This window comes from Paralichthys olivaceus, chromosome 15 (genome assembly GCF_024713975.1).
Source record: "Paralichthys olivaceus isolate ysfri-2021 chromosome 15, ASM2471397v2, whole genome shotgun sequence".
In the NCBI taxonomy this organism is placed as follows: Eukaryota; Metazoa; Chordata; class Actinopteri; order Pleuronectiformes; family Paralichthyidae; genus Paralichthys; species Paralichthys olivaceus.
In genome coordinates, this window is record NC_091107.1 from 14,160,944 (window position 1) to 14,183,845 (window position 22,902).

The window sequence follows — 22,902 nt, forward strand, 5'->3', positions numbered from 1 at the left end:
GTGTTTTTTTTAACATGTTCTATGATTTGTCAGAGAACTGGTATTTATAAGTGTGCAATGTGGTGCAGGTCCGAATAAAAGTCTGGCTCTAGTGAATCTAAAAGTGGTTTTATAAGGGCGCTGCTGGACCTTGGCTCTAAGTGCGTAAAAAGCGTCGTGAATCCCGCATTTTACACCGTTTTTCTTTTACATGACGTGATTGACAAGTGACGTATTTTGTCCACGATGGTTTACCATGACGTCATCGTCGCAGGATTATGACGTCCAACGGTTTATTCCATGCTTCCTAGTTCCCCGCTGAAAAGGGAAAAAAGTTTGGGCACCAAGCGTGAGTTGTCCGCACGTCACGACAGGAGCACGCAAACACGCGCACGCGCACGCACACAGTGCAGAGGACAGAGCAGGTTCACAGCTCTTTAGCTCTGCGCGCGCTCACAAGAGACAAACTCGATCTGATCATTTTGAGTCGTATCGGTAGTATCGATATTTCGGGATCGATTTACAGGCTTGTGTCTCACTCTCGTTTCTCTGCTGTGGACATGGATTTCAAAATCCGCGCTGTGACCAAAGACGACTGCAAAGACATCTCGAGGATGATCAAGGTGAGTCCGTTAAAAACCAGGAGGAGAAAAAGTTCATTCACTGCTTCACAGTGAAAACACGGGATGTCCGATATTACCCGGTAGTTTACATGTAACTGTTGTTTTCCATCAGGAGTTGGCTGTGTATGAAAACAAGCTGGACGAGGTGAAGACGTCCCATGAAGGTGATTTTTAACATTTGCTTTAATATTATTATTATTATTATTCATATGTCTGAACTGTATTAACTCTATATAAACTGTATATACTTTGATAAAGTCTATGGTTCAATCAAACTGTTACCTTTACAATCGACCACATACTTCTGCCTTTATTTCTGCATCACGTGTCACATTCATTCGGAATTTGGTATTTAAAGGTTTGTGGACCTATTTGTTACCATACAGTGGTACCCCATTTAAGATCTGGATTTTTATTTACATGACAGTGTATGCATTGAAGTTAAAGTGTGAGATTAGATATTAAAGAGCATCAAGATGTTACGATCAGACTTTGGCAATAATTAGCATGGGGTAGTAATCAGTAACAGTAATGAGACACATGAGCGGATGTGGAGGGGAGTTCAGTTGTAAACAATCTTTAGTAAAACCGGATCACATCCCTCAGGGGAAAAAATTTGCTTGTGTAGGTTGATACAGGGTAAATGACCTGTTTTGTATTCCTATAGATCTGGAAAGGGATGGGTTTGGCCAGAATCCTTTCTTTGAATGCCTCGTTGCAGAAGTACCTGAGGAGCATAAATCCAAAGAGGGTAAAGGATCAAGGATTTTTTTTATTGTTGTCTCCCTCATCAGCTGAATATGCATCTTACTCAGCTCATAAAATGTCTTTGCTCTCAACGTTTAACTAATTCCCATATAACCACCAAATCACTATGAATGTTACTAATCAACAGTGTCAGTGTTGTTCCTCCTCATTTTCACAAAGGTAGGTGACTCTTGAGAACAAAAAGGTTATCCCTGCTCACAAATGAAATGCACATAAGTAAAAATTAAATGTTCAGTGTGTGACATCTTGTGGTGAAGTTGCATGTTGCAGCTGAACACCCCTCACCTCACCCTCCCCATTCAAACACGAAAGAGAACCTGTGGTAGACTTAAGTTGTCATAAAAACTCAAAAGGTTTTTAGTTTGTCCAGTCTGGGCTACTGTAAAAAAAACATGGTGGCCTCCGTAGAGAGGACCCCCTCCCGTATGTAAATATTAAGGGCTCATTCTAGGGTAAAGAAAACAACAGTTTGTATAATTAAGATGATTATACACTAGTCATCACTAGGATTATTTTATATAAAATCTTTGCCGATAGATCCCTTTTACCTAAATCTTAATAAATAGAGGTTTCCCTGAATATAGGTCCCAGCTTACAGCTCCACTCTGCACACACAACACACATATTTTTCATTTTGCTGTTATCCTTCCTGTTTGTTTTTTCACTGCTTGTGTCTTCTGACCTTATAGGATTCACAGTTGTTGGCTACGCCCTTTACTATTACACCTACAGTACATGGAAGGGTCGGACGATGTATATGGAAGACCTGTATGTGATGGAGGAATTCAGAGGTGAAAATGTGCTTTCTTGCATGTTTGCTTATGTGCCGTGTTTCCCATTATTAATCTGGATTGTGGCAGCCCATCTAATTTGTCCCACGACAGTTTAGTATTGAACCCAAAAAGATTCTATACTTCTCATAATAAAATATGAGATCATTAACTTGGTGTTTTGCTCTGCTGCTGCCTTATATAGCTGTGTGTGATTTATTATGTGCTCACTCTCGCTATCTTCCATAAAATGTTTATTATCCATGCAGACAGAAATTTGCAGTTGTGTGCATACCTGCAAGTGGCATTCAATGCAGTTATCTCTCTCATGTAATAATTTCTTTTTCACGCTGTCTGTGTACCTTTCACACGGAGAGCGAGCTTTTTGCACATACACCACTGCTACTGCCATAGATTGGATGGAATTCTGTGGGAAACACTGATGTGCTATCTCTAACTCTTTGTACCATATATGCAGCGATTTTAATTACAAATTTATTTAATGTTAATGTTTTAAATTTTTTGCAGGAAATGGCATTGGCATGGGTCTAATGAGCAAAGTAGCAGAGGTAAGAATGTTAAGTACTTTAGGCCTAAATTTGTTGGAATATCAGTTGTAGTGAAGTAGCGTATACATTTTTAAGCAAAAAAAGATGTTCAAGTAAAGACCAGTAAAACCATCACCTGTGTGGCGGAGAGGTAGAGATACATGGTTATATAAAAGATTGTTTTGTTTGCTCAGATGGGGAAAAAGAATCAGTGTGTGCGGCTGCAGTTCTCTGTGTTGGACTGGAATACTCCTGCTCGAGAGTTCTATGCTGCTAAAGGAGCTCGGGACATCACTGAGAGTGACGGCTGGCACTTTGTTCGTTTTGAAGGACAGCAGTTTGACAATATAGCAAATAGTGCACCGAAAGATTAGTTGTTTTACAAGGAAAATGTACAGTGGATCCAGCTAGGAGGTGATTTTTCATTCTTGTTAGTTAGTCTTTTAGCAGGATTACACAAATAATGCTAAGTTAATTTATTAAAACTTGGTGGAAGGGTGGGGTATGGGCTGAGAAAGAGCTCATTAACTTGTAGAGCAGATCGATAAAGTTAATGAGCTCGGATCCAGGAATTTATTTTCACTTTCCTTAACATAGCGATATTTTGTTGTTCCACATTTTTTTCCAATTTCTCTAGAAATACAGACATCTTGATGACAATAATAGGCATACTTAAGGGACTCATATCTATGAGCATGTGTAACTTGGTGTAGCATGATTAAATATAAGTTGGGCTTGTATACACTCGATCAAGTGCTATTCTAGTTCTCTGTGTTTTCCTTTGTGCACATTCATTATTTGTAAGACAATGTAAAATAAGCTTCACTGTTGTGGTTTCTCCTGGTTCAACATAAATCTAAAATCGATCATACTTGTAATAGAGTTGGGGACACTACATATGATTTACTAAAGTGATTGTTAAGACTCTGATATCAATAAATAAGATTTCATGGTTATGCTTTGTCATTATTTCCTAAAATAATGTGCGTCTTGTTCGTCAACATTTATGAATGTATAAAGAAACTTGCCCCGACACACTTTAAATCTAAAGACTGATCAGCTTCCCATGAGCACAATGCTCTTTAACCTGAATAAATTCAGTCCCAGATGTGAAGCACTATCTCACCAGCAGGTGGCACATTGAGCCTACTTTTTTGCATTGAATATTCCTGTATGATCTGGACCCTGATGTTTCTGACAATCTACGTGAAAAGACACAATTATACAGGACAGTACATTCAGTTCTCTGTTGGTTAAGGAAGATGATGTGCAAATGAGCTCTGTAACCCAAAACCCCTTTATTAGAACATTGCTCTGCAGCTCTGTTCATCTCGCTTTAATAGAAATTAAAATCTCTTACTGACATTTTCATGGTTTAGTGCAAACTGTCATTGACAACGACATTTATTTGTGTATAAAACAAATCTACAAAAATATATGCAAGATTACACACAAAAGAACCCTATGATCAAAATTCACAGAACGTACAAAGTCAATGTTTACATTTGTTTCACCGCTGTCACTGAAGTTTTTATGTCATATCTATAAAATCACACTTTACAATGTTTTAACCGCTGTCCTGGTTAAAAAAGACACATTTCCAACATGACCACTGCACAGTCAGAAGTCACAGAATGTTGTGGATCATTTTTTAATTATTGAAACCTCTTCTAAAGCGATTTATGTCCATTAAGATCATCCAGATAATTGATCAAGAGATATCTGGATTTACCATCTTATCTCACAGAGAGAGGATTCTGTTTGAATGCATTTAACTGGAAGGGGTGAAGAGCCCCCTCTAAGAGCAGCTGATTACATTAGTCCAGTAATGAACATTTTTTTGAGACCCCCTTAAATTCTACTGCAACATCAACTTGATGAGGACCCCCCCATAATGAGCCCCAATGCCACTAGCTTTCTGCCAAAGCTTCGTAATTTTAGAGGTTTGGTAGAAGACTAGAATGTCCAAATGTGTATTTCTGATCGCATGGGATGGTTGTTTTCACTCATAATGTACTACTTTACTATAATTCATGTGTCTGCACAGTCTGCACTATGTTTATACATTTGAATCTGAACGAATCGGTTGGAGATTGGAATGATGTGGTTTGGTATCAAATGTTTTTGTGAGCCCAAAATTCAGGACTATTTTCCCTGGGCCCCCAAAATCCTTTGAAACGCTGCTCGTGCCAACCTAAAAACCTGCAGCAAGTTTTCATACATGGACATAACAAACAATTACAACACTTTATATAACACAAACTTTATAGACTTGGACACAAACAGTTAAAAGTTATCTGAGGATTAGATATTGGACAACATACAGCAGGCTAATATAGGAGACCTGACTGTACTTACAGTAAATATATATGCTGGAGTAGTGAAGCAGTTTTCAAACTATATAAAGATTACATATGGTATACATATACATACCCCTAACATGTTTAGATTATATAAAGCCAATAAATCCCCGAACCAAATCAAGTTAACTGCAACCACCATATAACGGAACTATTATACTGTGATTAGAAATGCGTATTTCCTGCTGATGCCCTGTCATTGTGCCTTGAGAATAGTAAACACTGTTCATCCTCTCTTAAAAACAATCAGTTCTGGTGATTTTCTTCCGACTCTGCTGGTTTTCCCTCCTGTGCAATAACAATCAGACATATGCATTTCTTCCATAGTTGCTGTGCACAGACTGAGACGTTGGCACAGTTGACAGTGCGTGTTCTCTGGAGGATTGTTGGTATCGATACAGCCTAAAACACGAAAAAAGCCATGTTTGAACTGGGAGAATATTCATATTGGATTCATGTAAAAACTTTCCAGCAGAAGGTATACTCACATCTTTTCATCGGGTGTTTTGAATTTGCAAGCACACAACAGACATGAACCTCCGCAGATGGAGAGTGTGGCTGAGGACCAGCCGATATACAGGCCCTCTCCGATCTCATACCTGTAGCATTTTTTAATCAATGTTAAAGTACAGCATCACTTTGTGTCGTCAGTGAAACATGCGCGTTGTATTGACTTACTTAGTCCCTGGATAAAACTGGTCAAAGAACTCTTGTGTGATATTGGCTGCGTACCAAGAAATAGCAATCATGGTGCTTAACCCTGCAAAAAAAATAACATGGTTTACTGTAGACAAGTTGCACATTCTTTAATCTGTACATAAGTAAAAATGTAAAATGTTCAAACTTTTTCATGGAGTTTAAAGACACTACCATGTTTGGAGTAAAACTGAATATGTTAATCTTGAAGTCTGAGGGAATTTCAAACAGATTCAATTTTATTGTTGAAGTGCCAACTCATAATATACATGATCTCACTTCACATAGGTCAATTAATTAATTCATTAATGAGGCCAATTACGTAAGATGAGGCAAAGGTACCTGCTAATGACAGCATGAATCAGTTTATTGCAAGGAGTGAGTAATCCATTATAACAAGTTCATAAGTTCTGTTCAACAAGTTCACAAGCTACCACTAGAAAACTATACTGTGTAAATAAAATAAAATAAAAGATTTCAGATTTTTTTCCAATAAACAGTTTTGAGAGATACATGTCTATACATTATATACAGAATATATGTATTGAATATATACAGAAAACTATATTGATTGAGGTTGTAACAATGGTTTTGATTGAGTTTTGTTTCATGTGAATGCATCACCTTTTATAATGTATGCAGTGTGACCCATTCTAACAATCCACCGATCTTTAGTAAAGGCAGGCTTTTGTCTATCAGCAGCCTTGTTGGAGTAGGGATAACCTTTTGAACTGGTGATCCATTTTCTGATAGCTTGTCTTCTGCACACAGAGTTTGGATAACCAGACATGTTTACCTCTCCAGGACGGTGCTCCGTGTGAAGGTGTGGTTTCACTCTTTGCTTACGTCAACTTCTCATGTGACAAAATGTTTTTGATCTTTTAAGGCTTGGCTTCGGGACTCAAGATTTTCATGGACATTTTTTGTGTTAAAAAACCCAAAGCCAGTCTTCAGTGTGTCCTCTGACAAAATATATTCTCATGCTTTTTTGTGACATTGCCATGCCATCCATCCTACTATCTGTACCTTGTAGTAGAAAGAACACTCCTCCGATTGCAGCAATCCTCCCCTTCAGGATGTAGTTTTCTCCCCCGATTTTTGAGCACTGCATTCCTGTGAGAGTCGCTGCAAGCCCAAATGTCCCAAACACAATGGCTGCGATCATCAGTGCCCGGGAGGCCTGAATGTAGCCTGTGTGCAGACATTTAAAAAATAAAATAAAATGACACACCTTGATCTCTTAAGAACGTCCGTAGTTTCAGTAAAAGGATTCTCACTTTGTTGAAAGAGGAGAAAACAAGTTTGATTCCTGAATAATAAATCAACCATTTCACTCTATCATTTGATCAAAACAAAAACATATATGTTGGGATCATTTCTGTCTGTGATGAGATGAGGACAAAAAAAAGAGATGGGCAGTCAATGCTGGTACTATCAGAGGTATAGTCAAAGTCTGCCTCTTGACTGAGGTTGATTACAAGAAAATGTTTCATGTGGTATACAACCCTTGTCTGTTGTGTCATTTTGGGAAATCTTCATGGTAAATCTATATTTTATTTACTCAAGCTGATTAAAACGATACCTAACCAGGTAGTTTTTGCCAAAAATAGTTAACAGACCCTGACAAATGTTTGAATATTTACTATTAGTTCCTCAAAAATCAGTTTAACATAATTATTTTGTTTGTCTGTGTTCACCCTGGTTGTGTTTTCTTATCCTCTCTTCTCTGGTCATGTCTTATGGTTTATTACCACTATTTACTAGTGATCATAGCAAGAGCAGCATAAACCTTTCTGAAAGTATCATGAGGTCAGGTTTAAACCAAGTGGATGTGGAAAAAACAATAGTGAAAGATTGACTGAATGGGCTAATTAGTATTTAAGCCTGAGAAGTATCAATCATAGAACAGTTACTACGTTGGCCACGTACCATTAAGGGCGAGCAAGGATGGAAAATCCCGGCAGTTGTGAACTCCGGTAGAGTCAGTTGCACAGGACATCCATAGGTTTTCATAGATGGTTGATGTGGTGATAACATTACCGTCCACCGTAGATACCTTCCAGTATCGATTTGGGAGGGCGATCCCGACCATCAACCAGCCCAGAAAGCCCAGGAAGAAGGCAAGCGCTTCCACTATCGCATTCATATTCCCTTGTTTCTTCTGTGTAACCCGTGTGGAGGTATCCAGAGAGAGAAACACTCAATACAAACGTTGACTCTCCAAGCTATCTCACTGCACAAACTTGTGGTTTTTGTCGGCCCCGCGGTCTCAGTGTGCCACACCGCTTCCCAGTAACCCCCCAGCTAGATGGTAAAGAAAACTGCAAATCAATGATTAATTCCAAATAGCCCACTTATGATTTCCCCTATTATTCTCAACTCCATTGTGGCTTTTCAAAGGCTCCACATGTTTACCCAACCCAAAGGACAAGAGTGAGAGGTGAAGTCCAACCTTCGCACCTTCTCACAAATCTCCATAGACTTCAAGCTATTCGTCATCTTTGGTCATTTGCCTTTGAGGCCTGTGTCAATAACATCAAACCATAATTGATGTGATTCAGGTCCCGTTTTGGCTCCTCATTTCATCTTGTTTCTGAGGGATGATGGGAAATTTGACCAGGTTTGCTGCCTTACAGATAACCCTACTAAGCCCAAAAGACGTCTCTTCTTCACAAATACAAAGTTGTTCATTAAGAACCACTGCAGCCCTTTGGTCATGCAGAGAAAACCTTAAATTAATTAAAGCTCCCGTCCACATGGTTTAGACCTCGAAGAGATGTCTGTTTCAACTGCTTTATGGTGGATTTTTATGAAGATATACAATAGTTTTACAACTTCACAAGAGCAAACAATGGCTGGATTTATGGTAAACATTATTTAAAATACATATTTATGAATGCTGTCAAAAATAGTTTTTTCTCTTAGTTCGAGTCAGAAATTTCCACTTCAGTAGATATTTTACACCCAAATCTAAATCTCCACTTCAGATATCTGGCCTCACTCACAAACTCTTTCATACACAACCAATATTCTAAAGGTCTGCACAGAGGGGCTTGTTTATAGATCATTTATATTATTATAATAACATTTTAGTCCTATAACATGGCGGAAATCCATTATTGTGTTGCCGCTGATAGTATTTTCTGATTTATGGAGTGATAAAAAAACTTTGACATTACAGCAAAGTGAAAACAAGAATTTGAAACTCAATTTTGTTGTTCAGATGTCTATACTAGATGCAAATTGGTACATACTTGATTAGATAATACCACATTTACTTATTTAAACATAATGTTACAGTATTCATAAAATCTATTGTCTTAATGTAAGTAATAAACTAAAAAGGAATACCCTATTAGTGCTTTTTTTTGCTTAATGACTTAATTTGAACTTTGGACATTATGTCCAACAAGTTCAGGATTAAATATACTGGATGCCGTTAATGACAGAGGAAAAGGAAGGAGCTGTAGAATGTAATGATTCTCTTATAGCCCTCATAAACCTACCCAATTATTATTATTAAGAGGGTTTATGAGGTTGTTTATTGAGACTGTGTATGCCTACAGATATAATGTAATCCACTACAATATATGCATTTAGAAAAGATACTCATATTTAAATATTGAACTCCACCTCAATTAAACTAAACGTTCTAAACTTTACAGAGACTACTGTGTTGGAATACTGGATTTCACAGCTGCTGTGCCAATCCCCTACAGATTATAGCACCTACACTGAAAATGATATATAGACATTGCATTTGTATTTATTTAGAAAAAGAGAAAGAGCTATCTGTTAGGCTGTATAATAATTTAGACTCTCAAAGAAGTCAAAGAATATAAACTGCATTTCTCGCAATGTGACAGTACAGACTATAAAATGCACAGTCAGCTATTACATACAGCTGCATCATCAAAAAATGTAATATGTACAGAACTTAAAAATGTCAATGTAAGACAAGCAATTTCTTGATAATTACCATCTACATTCATGTTTTCACTTTCTATTAATCAGCAGAGACTAATGAAGTGACTTTTCTAGGATTCTGTCAAGTAGAACTGTGATCATAAATTAGACAATTTCTCCTGTTACTTACCCGGGAGAGCAAAAAGGGATGGAAAGTCACGACAGTTATAGATCCCCGTTGAGTCACTCGCACAAGACATCCATAGGTTTTCATAGATAGTGGAGGTTGTTATTACGCTGCCCTCTGTGGTGGATTCTTTCCAGTACTGATCCTGTAGTGATACGAAAATCAATATCCAGCTTGCAAAACCTAGGAAAAGTGCTATAACCTCTGTGATCTCTTTCATTTTGAGAGTCGTCTTCTATTAATAATTAGCAGTACTAAATAGATAATGCTCCAGCGTGCGCTCTATTTGCAGCTTCTGTATCTGACATACATTTTGGGAGTGAGAACTGACTCAGGACTTTTTTCCTCATGCACTCAAACCTGGACTAATTTGAACATTGATTTGTTGGCTGTAGCTACATTATAAGTCTGCTATTCCCGCCCAAAATTGATGACATTCCACGTGCCTGGCATGTTACCATAGAAATGTAAGTATACAAGGAGCTTTTTTCTCTCATTTGATTGGCAGCAGAGTTAGTCTCTTGTAAAACAGTTATGGCTTTAAATGCACGAGCCAAAAAAGAGTTTAAGACTGGAGTTGTTGCACTGACATGCTATTAAAGGCTTCTGCAGGGGACAATAAACAAGACAATAAAATACTCATTGTTTTGTTCTGTGGGAAGATGCCTCTCAGGATGAACTGTTCATAATTAAAAATAAATAATTGTTATACCTATTTGCAGGACAAAATTAATCAATCAGAGAATAGTTTAATGATGTGGTTAATAATTGAAAGTGATGCTCATATGGTGCAGTCTTTTTTTTTTCTCTTATCATCTCATCCTCCTGTCTGCACGTCCTTTTGAGGAATTGGTAGCTTGTGATTTTAGAGAGGTGATTTCAAGTTTTCATAGGCAAATACTTGTGGGGAAATAGTGAATAGAGAGCAGATCAATCACTGGGTGGTCAGTGGGTGATTTATTAAAGGCACAAAGTGTTTATTTTAGCGCAGGTTAAGCATTAACGAATCTATGACAGGACAAAAGATGCGTTGAAATTCTTAAACTCTGTAAATACACTTTTTGTACTGAAGCAAATTGATTTAACAATGTCCTTTTAAAAAAAACTGTGTTTGCATATTACAGTGCTTTCAGCTGAAAGAGGCTGGCCAAAGTCTGCGTTGCTTTAACACTCCCTTATATTTAATATGTGCTCTCTCTCTATCAAGCAGCATATGGAAGTGTGCAAAAGTGCAATGACATTTTTATAATCCTGTTTTATATTCAGTGTTTGCAATTGAAAACAGCGTGAACATCCGTGACGCTCAGTGGTGATGAGGCTTAAAAGCAGATAAAGATGTTTATCCTTTGTTTGACTCTTCGTTCAGGAGAAACTTCAAACGCCCAATTTACAGTCGGTATCTTATCAAATGTGAATACTCTTTTCCAACCAGTAATCAGAGGCACAGTTCAAAGTACTGTCATATACTTATAATATGGAGCAGACACTGCGCAGAGCAGCTTTAACTCCATCTTTTGTCTGTTAATATTTTATTTCCCTGCCCTTCCCTCAGTCACCTGGAATATTTATTCAGTTGTGTCCGCATTGACCTCCCTGCTTAAAGGGAGAGTTCACATAAAATCTTAAATGGCTTTTGGTTTTCAACCCCTGTCATTTGCTGGTGATGGCTGACACAGGAACTGATGTTAGACACATAAATCAGTTTGTTTTATTGTGATTTTCAATATTTCAGTGATTCATTTTCAAATGTTTAAATTCCTGACTGCTTCAGCAGGCTTGTTGTGTTTGTGCTTTACAGCCTAATTATTATTTGGCAGAAACATTAACATTTAAACATTTGATCATTTCATGTGCTGTGTAGGCTATTCCCTATAGTTAAATACATATATATGAATATGTATTTCGTTCACAGAGAGGTTTGAACCTCTGAATTCACATTATGTCACAGTATATGTCATAGAAGATGGGAAGTTCTGTGTTGTGAGGGATCAATAGGATTAATCATGTGCGTTAATTAGAAAACCTGTCACTGTGGTTTCATGTTGGCGTCTGTATCTTAAAACTCAACCTCCCATGAATATATGTTGCATTGACTTAAAAACATTGTGAGGAGCGAATACATATTATTATTTAAAGTATTAAGAACTGCTTACTTGGTGTATGAATCTATTCACTTGAATATTGAAGAAGTGACCTCAGTGCGTCAGTCAGGTACAACATAATAATAATGAGAGCTAAATGAAGCAGTCTTTTGGTTGACAAAAAATGACTTCAATCATTCTAAACATTAACTGGTTGAACAAACCCTAAATGTTTGAATAATGTGACGTTTGTATAAATTTAAACAGTCACTATTTGTGTACCGAATGTGACAGAGTTTCGGTAAGGTCACTGCTTCAATACTTCCTTATCAATCAACAGGATTGTTAGCTGGATTAGGGCTCAAACACACGCATGCACACACACACAGCATAGACTGACTGCCAATCTGTCCCTCTTTCTGTCGGTCTCTCTGCCTACCTGCCTGTCTCTCTGTCTGCCTGCCTGTCTCTTTGTCTATCTATCTCTCTGTCTATCTAACTATCTGTCTGTCTGTCTTTCTCTCTGTCTGTCTGTCTTTCTCTCTCTGTCTGTCTATCTGTCTGTCTCTCTGTCTATCTATCTCTCTGTCTATCTAACTCTCTGTCTGTCTTTCTCTTTGTCTGTCTGTCTTTCTCTCTCTCTCTGTCTGTTTCTGTCTCCCTGTCTGTCTCCCTGTCTGTCCGTCTCTCGCTGAAACATACTATTGGTTGTATTGTCAAGAATGTATTTGTTCAAACAGAGTGAGAGAGGTCAAAATAAATTTGAAGTATAACAATGTTTCTGGTTGAAAATGTGTTTGTCGACAGGATCAAGTTTGAACTCATAGATGTTATGAATGTGATGATCGATGATGATGATCCAGACATTTTCATTTCAAAAGCATCACTTCTGCTACCTGCTGTGAAGACACAGTCCACAACCACCGGAGCACCCGAGGTCGCAGCACAGACCCGAGCGTCTGGTTGAGAGAGTATAAACAGTTATGGTACAGGTGTCTCTCAGGTTCAGGAGACACACAGTCAGTTAATGTTTAGTATTTGTACATGTAGTAAGTTCTTTATGAGAAAGATAACCTTCAGAATTGGGTGGCAATATACAGTGTTATGTTGTAGTGTTTATCTCGATAATCCTTGGCCACGTTTCAGAAGAATGCATCTGCCTGAGACGTGGGTGTCCTGAAACGTCTTCCCTCCATCACAAGGTGAATTACATCACATAGGTCAACATCTTTTAGCAGAAACATTGAGGCGGCTGCTACTGTCAGTAACTGTGAATAATTTAAACTACAGTGGTCATTCTTTACACTCAAAGCTGAATTTGTCAGGGACACATATATAAATATAACCTCACACTCCCTTTTACTACTTAACTGTTCTTCATGTTACTTTATAGTTAACTTTTAAAGGTTGATCTAAAGTGTGCTGTGGTTTAAAAAGTAACTGTTATATTTTTGAATAAAATAGAAATGTGTCTTCAAAGACAGGATCCATCAGTTTTATATATGTTATTAAAATTGTGGTTTGATTTGATTAAAAACACAAAAGAAAAATCATTCTTACACTAACAAATTGTAATCCAATGCCATAATGAAGAGGTCCGTGCAGTCATGATAACATGATAATAAAAAATTAACTAGTCATATCAGATTCATAGACAGATGTTCAAACAGTTGGATATGTTTGCAAACAAATATTTTACAGATGTTCCTCTTAAGCTGTCCAGTACTTTTTAGCATAGAGGATGTATATCAATTTGAATAATTATACTGGCCATTTGTCCCTTTACCTTTACCGTTTGAATTTCCCTACGGGGATTAATAAAGTACTTCTGATTCTGATTCTGATTCCTCATGTGTACAACACATGGTGTTATTTCCTGATTTAACTCTCCTACGAAGCAGGAAATAAGCGACTGGTAAATTGTTACCTGGAATTCCTCTCAGTGTAGTAAATACATCCGAAGAGCAAATAAACATGTCCAATCCAAAAGTTAAAATATTATAAAAAAATGACCTTCCAATGGCCTATAAGATAAAATAATCCTTTATACATTTATAATATTCCAGCAGCAAGAGTCAAAAAATAGGCATAGGAAAAATATGAATGGAATAGAAATTAATATATACAGTGGAAAAACAAGAAAAATATGTACAGTGTGATAATATGTATAGAAAATGGATTACACATGAACTGTCTGTATCTGTGGTGATACCACATTATTTACACAGCACTCTTACCTCATATATTAATAAAGAGATTTAGAAACCATAAAGCAATTGCAGAAAATGCAATGACAGAGACAAGTTCCCATGTTCAGGTCTGATAAGCACTAAAGTTTGCCACTGATTGCTATCATCATTTTTTAGATGCAGTCATTTACACCTTTAACTGCATGATTCCCAGTTTGCATGGTGACAAAATGTTTGTACCTGCCAAAATAAGCCTTTTCTGGTCTGCAGTCCCTTCAAGTGTTCGTAAAACACAACATGCAGATGTAGCAGCCCAGAGGCCTCAGCGGTGCTCCTATAGGAATAGATGATGCAGGTTCACTGTGTATTTGTGATCATTTCATTCAAATGGAGCTAATGTGTTGTGCACTGTGTAAGTACAACAGCATCAGAACTAGATAAGAACATGGCTCTCTACACAATAAACCAAGGTAATTTCATACTGTACCCGATCAGTGATGAAGCTCCTAACATGCAAAGCAAATGTTTGACCACCCCAACAGTGAGCATGTTTCTGTGCTCATTTACAATGAGCCACACTGACATCTGTTCTCCCATAACTCCTCTTTCATTTAGTCACATAAATACTAAGAACTATAAAAAGTTACCGTGTAAAAAGCTTAAAAGTTTTTCCTCTGAAAAGTGAACTCTTATTCTAACTAGAGAATTACTTTTACATTCTTACATAATAGAAGTCAATGGAAAGTTTGTCTGACATGGATGAAACTGATCAGAGGAAACTTTAATGAATCCGAAAAAAACATCTGATTCTGTGAGAACAAGAAAGAGGTAAGAAATTGTGCTTTGCAAGATTTTATTAATTGCTTCTAAACTATGTAATGTTCAAATTTTATCTGCAATATAAGAAATGATAAAACAGTAATTACTCAACATTACAATGGCATCATACTTTTCTTTGGTGCACATAATAAATAATTAATATTTATATTAAGCTGCATGTTGTTTCTATACAAATTATTATTATTACATTTCTCTGTCATGACTAAATGAGATAAATTACATATAAAGTCAGATCACAGCAGTCAAAACCATATATACATTGATACATGATGTCACTTTTACAGTAACACTAGAAATATTATGTATACTATATATGCATACATACATATATACACACAGGACTATTTAGGTATGTATGTACATATATGATATATATGTGGCTGTGTTAGTCCACTCGTTTTCATGCCTGTGGTTAAGGTGAAGCTAGTTTATCATTACACCACTAATACTGCTTATTACAGATTATGGTACAAAGAAAATAACCAGTGTGTGGCACCAAATGATCACTTGTTCAATTTGCTCTCTGCTCTGTTGCCATCTCTTGCTCTAACTCACAGCAGCACACACCCCCCACCTTTGGCTTCTACGAAGTTAGGGTCGAGGTCATTGGGCAGCTTTCCGCCCTCGCCCCAGATGTTCAGCTCTCCAAACACACCTGTCTCAATCATCTCCTCCTGCCAGGGGATCGGGACGTTACCGGAAGCAAAGTCATTGTAGAACTCTGTGTCCTTGTTATCTAGGACCAGGCCTTTGATTGTGCTGAAGGCGCCCACATCGTCAATGTCTTTGGCATAGACCATCTTAGGATCGGGGACAAAGGGTGGAGGTAGCATGCCTTTGGATGAAACAAACAGGACATAGTCAAGTTTGAGTCTGTTTTATAGCCAATGCCTGGTATTTTTGCATTTTCTATTTAGCATTTGACAGATGAAATCATACGAAGCGTACTGCAATTAAAAACCTACGTTGCTCATGACTCTTGGTTTTGTCAACATCACCCACCTGCATCCAGACGGCCCCAGTTAATCTCTTTAAAGAAGGGCTGATTCTTGAGCTCCGAGCAATCATTATTTTTGATCCCCAGACGTTTCACAGGGTCCTTGTCCATCAGACCTTCACACAGGGCCTTGCACTCTTTGCTGAAGTTTGGTGTGTATGAAACTGGATCGTTCAAGATTCTGCGAGTTACCTCTTCATTCTCAACCTGAAAAAAACACATACATTTTATATAAATATATATTACCACAGATTTGGCAATGTACAGCAAGAAAGAGCAAAAAGGTTTTGCCCATATATTGACTCAGTACCTTCTCTCCACGAACTCTAAAGGGCCCTTTGGCAGCAATCATCTCATAAAGGGTGACTCCCAGAGTAAAATAGTCCACTGTGTAGTCATACTCCTTCTTCTGGAGCAGCTCTGGGGCCATGAAACCTATATTCATCAATAATAGGATTTTACACATAATGGACAGTTTAGAAAAACATGGTCCGCATGTTTTGTTTTTTCACAGTAACATTGGCCTGGATCATCACATTTCCGCTGTACTAAGGTAGATATGTTTAATTACTTTAAATATTGTATTGTTCACTTACCTGGAGTTCCAGCATATCCAGCAGTTTTGTCTTTTCCTGGTGGAAGCTCAACAGCCAGACCCAAATCTGACAGGCGGACATGTCCTATTTGTGACAAGGCTTTCATTACAACAGTGTAATAGGCCACTGACTGTTTGATTTGTGATTGTTATGTTACTGAAATGTTTCCCTCAATTTCTCCTGAATTATGTTGGTGGAATGTGAGTGCAGAATAGGTTTCCATGGCAACCTAGAGATGAGCCACCATCATGATTCAAGCCAAAGTTAGCTGCTTAAAATTACATATTTTTTACCTAAAAAAAATCACCTTCAAAATGGGTTTGATGGTTCACAGAGGTGGAACAGTGAGAAGGGAACTGCTTTCATTCCCCTGGAACTGACTGATAGTCACAGCTTTAATTACCAGAATCCTACCTGAACTGTAGATCAGTCAAGTTATTAAAAAAACAGCATTTATCTTTATTTCTTTATATCCTTTTTTTTGTCAGAGCAGCAGCTATTCTGTTTCATGAAGCTGGGGATCATGGGCAATATCCACCATTCATTAGTTTTTTCAGTTCAGGGAGTGGGACGACACAGTCAGAGCTCCTGTCAACAGATTGATACTTTATTTTTACACTTATTCCATGGAGGCCAACAGAATTAAATCACCACGTGTGGCTGCAGAGGGCGCTGTTGCTCAGTAAAAGCAACAGTGTTCCTTTAATGCAATAATGCATTTTGAAAGATTTTCAACTGTTGAAGTGTTAAATGACATGAAAGCCACAGTCATACAGTTGAGAACCATATGGGACAGGAACAGTGACTCTGGGCTGTAATGTCAGTGTGTCCACGCAGATACATGAGAAGCTGCAGAGGAAATGTCTCACCTGCATCATCCAGTAGTACGTTCTCTGGTTTGAGGTCTCTGTAGATGATCCTGTGCTGGTGAAGGTGCTCCAGCCCACAGATGATCTGAGCTGTGTAGAAACGTGCTCGTTTCTCATCAAAACCAGGATTCTTTTCATCCACATTATACATATGAAACCTGTCAGAGGAGGGAGGGCGCAATTTAACTTTCTGAAACCTCTGTGAAATCAAGACAAGCAGAGGAGAGATAGGAAGCTATGCTAACTTATTCAATGATACACACGAGAGCCTATATGTGAGCTGAGAGGTTTATCTACCCACATGCTAATCTTTTGAGATAAGAGGGAACACTATTCCTTTGTTGTTCATCTACAGAACACAGTATATAAAAGTCAGTCTGTCTGGATTTTACTGAATATGTGTGTAAAGCTGCGGAGCACCTGAGATCTCCACCGTTCATGATGGTCATAACTAGGCAGAGGTCTGTCTTGGTCTGGAAAGCGTAAGCCAATGTCACAATGAAGCGACTGTGAACTTTAGCAAGGATGCGCTTCTCCACGATTGCTCCCTGAATAGAAAGAATCACCAGAACATGATTAGTCCAACAAAACCCAGGAATGTACAATGTCAAAAATAAAAGCGTGTGTGTGATAGATCTATGGCTCTGATCTAACCTTTTGTTTCCTATATTAGACCTTTGATATTTGAAAGCTGAAAAAGCAAAGCAGCAACCCATTTTTTATTCATAAGGTTTTGCTTTAATTTAAATGTGTAAGGTTCTATTATGACTTACTCGAGGAGCAGCAAACTATGTGTGCTACAACTATGTCTGCTCTCACTGGGTCATCATGAGGTTGCCAGTGCTATGAACTTTGTGCTGTAACTATTTAGTTTGACACTATGAAAATCTGTGAGTAGGACATTGGATGTCACCTTACCTCGTAGCCTTTGCGTTTCTTGAGCCTCTTTTTCTCCAGTTTCTTGTTGGCATACATTTTGCCTGTTGCCTTGGCCTGGCAAGCAAACACTTCCCCAAAACCTCCTTTGCCCAGGACCCTGAAGTCCATGAACCACTCCTCATCCACAGGCTGGCTCTCCAACCATTTGAACTGAACATAACGCAGGAAGTACATGCTGTTCTTGAAGCCGTCCACAGCGTTCTTCTCCAGGTGTTTGAGCAGCTGCTTCTCGCTCTCTTTGAACAGGTCACCGTGGACATTCTTGTAGTCTTCTTTGACCCGAGTGACAGCCTTCTCCTCCAAGAAGTTGCAGAAATTCTTTGAAGCTGACTCGTAGTACTTGTTGACTATTTTTTGGGCCTTCTGCACTCTGTCCTTCTCCGTGCATATTGTGTAGTCTTCAAAGTCCTTCCACAGCTCCCCAGTGTTTTTATGGGTTGCATCACTTTCAAGATACATTTGGAACAGGCGCTTGCCGATGGGCTGCTGGATGCACATGCTGTCAAATGCCATGTCTACAGTCGTCTTCATGTGTTCACAATCTCTGATGTGCGGCAGTTTCAACCTGGCACGCATCTTCTTGTCACGCATGGAGGCTGCTGCAGCTCCGTCCACGCTGCCTCGGGCGGACACATAGGCCGAGTTCGCCACCACCGTCTCCAAACCGCCGATGTCCATGGTTCCACCCTTTTCTGTGGTGCACACAAAACAGACAAAAGTCAATAAGAAATATTTAGAGAGGCCACAACTCAGCAAATCCATATAGGAACTCCCATTACATAAACTTCATAGTCTATTAGTTTGCAGTCTTAGTAATTCTAACCGGACTTAGAAGCCTATTTAGTGATCATGACCTAGATTGTACAAATTGTTGTTTTCTTTACCCTAGAATGGGTCCTTTATATTTAAATACATTATATTTACATCAGGAGCAGGTCCTCTCTATGGAGATCACAGTGTTTTTTTCTTTTACAGTCGTTCAAACTGGACAAACTAAACACCTTTTTATGAGTTTTTATAACTAAAGGCTACCACAGGTTCTCTTTCATGTTTGGAAGGAGAGGGTGAGGGTGAGGGCTATTCAGCTGCAACATGCAACTTCACCACTAGATGTCACTAAATTCTACACACTGAACTTTTAACATAAACATTTTTGGGCTACATTTTGATTATGGTAAAGCTGCTATCATGTTGCATCTTCAGTACTGCTACCCACACTTATATTTTAATATAATCATTTAACATAATAGTTCTATTTATACAAAATAGTAAATAATTAGTTAAATATAACGTTATTATGTCATCAATCATAAAGTGCATTCCACAGGTTATTTTAAGCACAATGTACTCATAAGTATCATATTGTGCCTCGTGTACAGAGACTGTCTCTGGTTGAGCGAGTAGCAGTTCTAGAAAGAGAATGTTTAAGGTGAGAGAGAGAAAATAATGTTGTGATGTGCTGCACCCTGCTGTTCAAAAGACATAAGAAACAGAGGAAACCTATTTTTAAACTTTCTGATGTTATAGACAGGACATGTAATTAAGCTCGACTGCACTTGAATGCCCACACACTCATTATTAGTAAAGGGATTTGAGGAGCTGCAAGCCCAGGAAGGAGGGAGAGCATTAACTAACACTGTGCAGCACAAGGTCTTTTCAGTTCCTCAGACTGGTTCACTTCTTCAGATTACCTATCTGACGATGGCAAACAACAACAAATTCACTTCTACTTCAATTACTGAAAACTTTTTGAAAGAAACGTGTGCCTGTTAAGCCTGAGGGACTGAGCCCAACTTATGGAAGCACAAGAATGCTGTTTCTTTGCATTTAAATGGGACAGGATGTGCAAAGTGTGCCAAGCCTCTCTGGGTGTGTATTACTTAAGCTGCTCTGTCTTTACCTGGTATATATAGTGAAGCTGAAAGTGATACTATTTGTCTCTGCTTTCCTGACTCTGCTTAATCCAATTAACACTGACTATCGACACTAGAAATTTACATTTAGATGATTAGCCTACATGTTTCTCCCTTTTAAATGTGTTTACCCCAATAAAGGTGAGGATCTTTCCACATCGAAATATAATAAAGTATGTTCTTCGACCCAACAGATTTTAGCACAGGACAAGAAACGTTTATGTTATTGATCTCAAATGCAAATAATCCTTACATCACATTGACCCAAAACTCGAGCAGCCTTTATATCATCCAGTGTGGAAAATGGGGAGAAATTAAGATTGCCAAAATTATCAGGATCTTATTTCTGATTTTGGATTCTGCACTTGATGATAAAAAGCAAGAACAGATTTTAAATGAGGGACTGTTTAATGTAGGATTTTTTTTTAAACCATACAATAATGTCAGCAGGTTAATCAACACATTTTTCTCTAGTTTATATTCTACTTAAAAAAAGACTATTATTAATGAATACTACTTACCCTACTTTCTTGGTGTAGCAGGAATTCAATTAAGAACTTGACCGTAACGAATCAAATCACTTGCTGTCATCCAACATGTATTTTCAACCAGAACAAAGAGAAATCATCTCCGTCGTGTCAGGGTCCTGGAGGGATGTGTCGAAAAGGTCGGGGCATCTAGTTGAGGTTTACCCTGCCCCAGAAATCCTACTTGGTAGTTCATTAGCTGGTGAGGATTACACCCAGCAACTTGGCAGAAGCTATTAGTGTAACTCAGCAGCAGCAGTGATTACTGATGAGGAATCCTGCTCCAACTCAGTGAGCATCATTCTATTAAAATAATAAATACCCGGTGTCAATGATTGCACTTTTCATTTTAGAGTAGTACATTATTAATCATATTAATTAATACTTTATTGATATTTTCCCACTTTTCTATTAGGCTGGATACACAGTGATGTATAATGAGTATAGTTCTCACTTTGTTCTGGCACACAGTCAGTTGAGTGACAGTGTGGCTCAGAATCAGGCTGCACGTTGAAAGTAGATTATCTCCTGTTCTTGTCCAAGAGCCCAACACTGCAGCACACGGGTTAACATGATCTTTGAACTATGGTTGTATCCGTATGAGCTGAAATACATGATTAAATATTGTTTAAATTCACATTAGCTGTAGAAGCTGAATGCAAATCCACAACTGTGCCATAGTTTTACTGCATTCCCGAGCGAGGGAGAAAGAAATGTGTGTGGATACATTTGAGGTGAGAAGGATTTAGTGTGCGGTGGAGGAAAGGGAGAAGAGGGATTTAAATAAGGCAGCTAAAGAGGGTGGAAGGTGTCAAACAGCAGAGGAACTATAGGCAGCTCCTGTTTAACATGAAATAATTACTTTTTTAAGATCATAAACAGAAAGTGAGTTTAATCAATCAATAAATGTAATTTAATCAATGGAAACGCATTATCAGTATAAAAGGAAAAGAAGCCAGTGGAGGTGGTTGCACGCTGTCAAGTCGTCAGACCATCACATAGGAGTGTGATGGGAACTCATTTTAAGTGTTTCAGTTTACTATTATGCTCTTCATTTGGCTTCACTGTAAATCCTGCCTTCTTACGACAGTAAAAGACATGACTGTGTCTGAGTGTCACTGCATCTGTTTACTTTTTGTGTTCAACATTGACCACAAAGTTTGTTTGTAAAACCATCAATCTAAAATACAGTAAAGTGACTTCTGGTAACATTGAAACAAAACATGCAGTACTACACCAGGCAATCAATACATGACATCATTCTGATAATAGGCAAGAAATAACATTTCATTTTCTTAATGTAATTTAGTAATGTAATTAGAAATGATGTTGCAAAACTGTTTATATTATGATGATCATGCAAACTCTGCACTGATTTAGTAATTAACACTGAAACTTGTGCTTATATAACTTTGAGATGTCCTTATTCTGATTTGTTTAATCTTATATGTGAGTTCAGCATTTTGTGCCTAAATGTGAGAATTTAAATTCAAGTTGCTTTGGCTCTTTGTCAAAATTCAGCCATTTGAAAGAACTGCAGATTGAACGGAGGTACTAAAGGCGGCTCCAGAAAAGAAACCATTCAACCATTCCATAAAATGTAGTCCTCTTAGGCTTGTTTAAACCCATTTCCTGTCCTGGGCCTCAGGCTGCTGTTCAAAAGACCCTGAGCATAAATCCCATTTCAGAAGGGTAGAGGTGAAGTAGATTTTATTTTGCATTCTAATCCAGCTCAGTGACGAAGAACAAACCAACCCACCCAGACAGGGAGATTAGTCTTTGGCTCAAAGACACTGATACTCACATACATCTAACCACTGCCCTCTCATGTACAGGTCAAAGGTGAGAGCACAGAAATAGAAACTACTCCACTAGGACCTGTGAACACCACCGTCAAAAAAAATCTTCATTTACATTCATTCTTCATTCCTCATTCTCACTGCTACAAGTCAATCGTTCTCAAATGGCTCGACTAAATAATGACTAGTTGGTGGTTTACGATGGTTTTAAGGCAAGCGCATAATCTTTTCCTGTTTAATTAATTCAGCGTACAGCAAAAATCCCATTACATTTGCACACACACTAGATCTGCTGTGCTGCTGGTGATCCTCGCG

The 22,902-nt window shown here is 38.1% G+C and overlaps 3 protein-coding genes across 5 annotated transcripts; 1 reads left to right on the forward strand and 2 right to left on the reverse strand.

Moving 5' to 3' along the window:
- Positions 1-243: 243 nt before the first annotated feature.
- Positions 244-3,642, forward strand: sat2b (spermidine/spermine N1-acetyltransferase family member 2b). Its single transcript, XM_020085522.2, has 6 exons — positions 244-602; positions 715-766; positions 1,270-1,353; positions 2,060-2,161; positions 2,669-2,709; positions 2,883-3,642. Exons 1-6 carry the CDS (start codon positions 540-542, stop codon positions 3,060-3,062), a joined length of 522 nt encoding a protein of 173 aa, XP_019941081.2. The 5' UTR covers positions 244-539; the 3' UTR covers positions 3,063-3,642.
- A 330-nt stretch (positions 3,643-3,972) lies between these two features.
- On the reverse strand, positions 3,973-10,213 carry LOC109628481 (claudin-15-like). 3 transcript variants are annotated; one of them, XR_011238635.1, is made up of 6 exons: positions 9,841-10,167; positions 6,771-6,935; positions 5,727-5,808; positions 5,537-5,647; positions 4,743-5,450; positions 4,064-4,606 (listed from the first exon to the last, which is right to left on the reverse strand). XR_011238635.1 is itself a non-coding variant. In XM_020085587.2 (5 exons), exons 1-5 carry the CDS (start codon positions 10,055-10,057, stop codon positions 5,351-5,353), a joined length of 675 nt encoding a protein of 224 aa, XP_019941146.1. In that variant the 5' UTR covers positions 10,058-10,213; the 3' UTR covers positions 3,973-5,350. The 3 variants fall into 3 exon arrangements, 2 of the variants coding, with proteins under 2 accessions (XP_019941146.1, XP_019941145.1); XM_020085587.2 differs by having other exon boundaries at positions 3,973-5,450; positions 9,841-10,213; XM_020085586.2 differs by lacking the exon at positions 9,841-10,167 and adding an exon at positions 7,674-8,011 and having other exon boundaries at positions 4,066-5,450.
- A 4,730-nt stretch (positions 10,214-14,943) lies between these two features.
- Positions 14,944-20,923, reverse strand: grk1b (G protein-coupled receptor kinase 1 b). Its single transcript, XM_020085557.2, has 8 exons — positions 20,783-20,923; positions 18,328-19,040; positions 17,830-17,957; positions 17,410-17,567; positions 16,541-16,624; positions 16,255-16,379; positions 15,950-16,151; positions 14,944-15,782 (listed from the first exon to the last, which is right to left on the reverse strand). The coding sequence occupies exons 2-8, from the start codon at positions 19,024-19,026 to the stop codon at positions 15,499-15,501; spliced, it is 1,680 nt and encodes a 559-aa protein (XP_019941116.1). The 5' UTR covers positions 19,027-19,040; positions 20,783-20,923; the 3' UTR covers positions 14,944-15,498.
- Between the last annotated feature and the right edge of the window lie 1,979 nt (positions 20,924-22,902).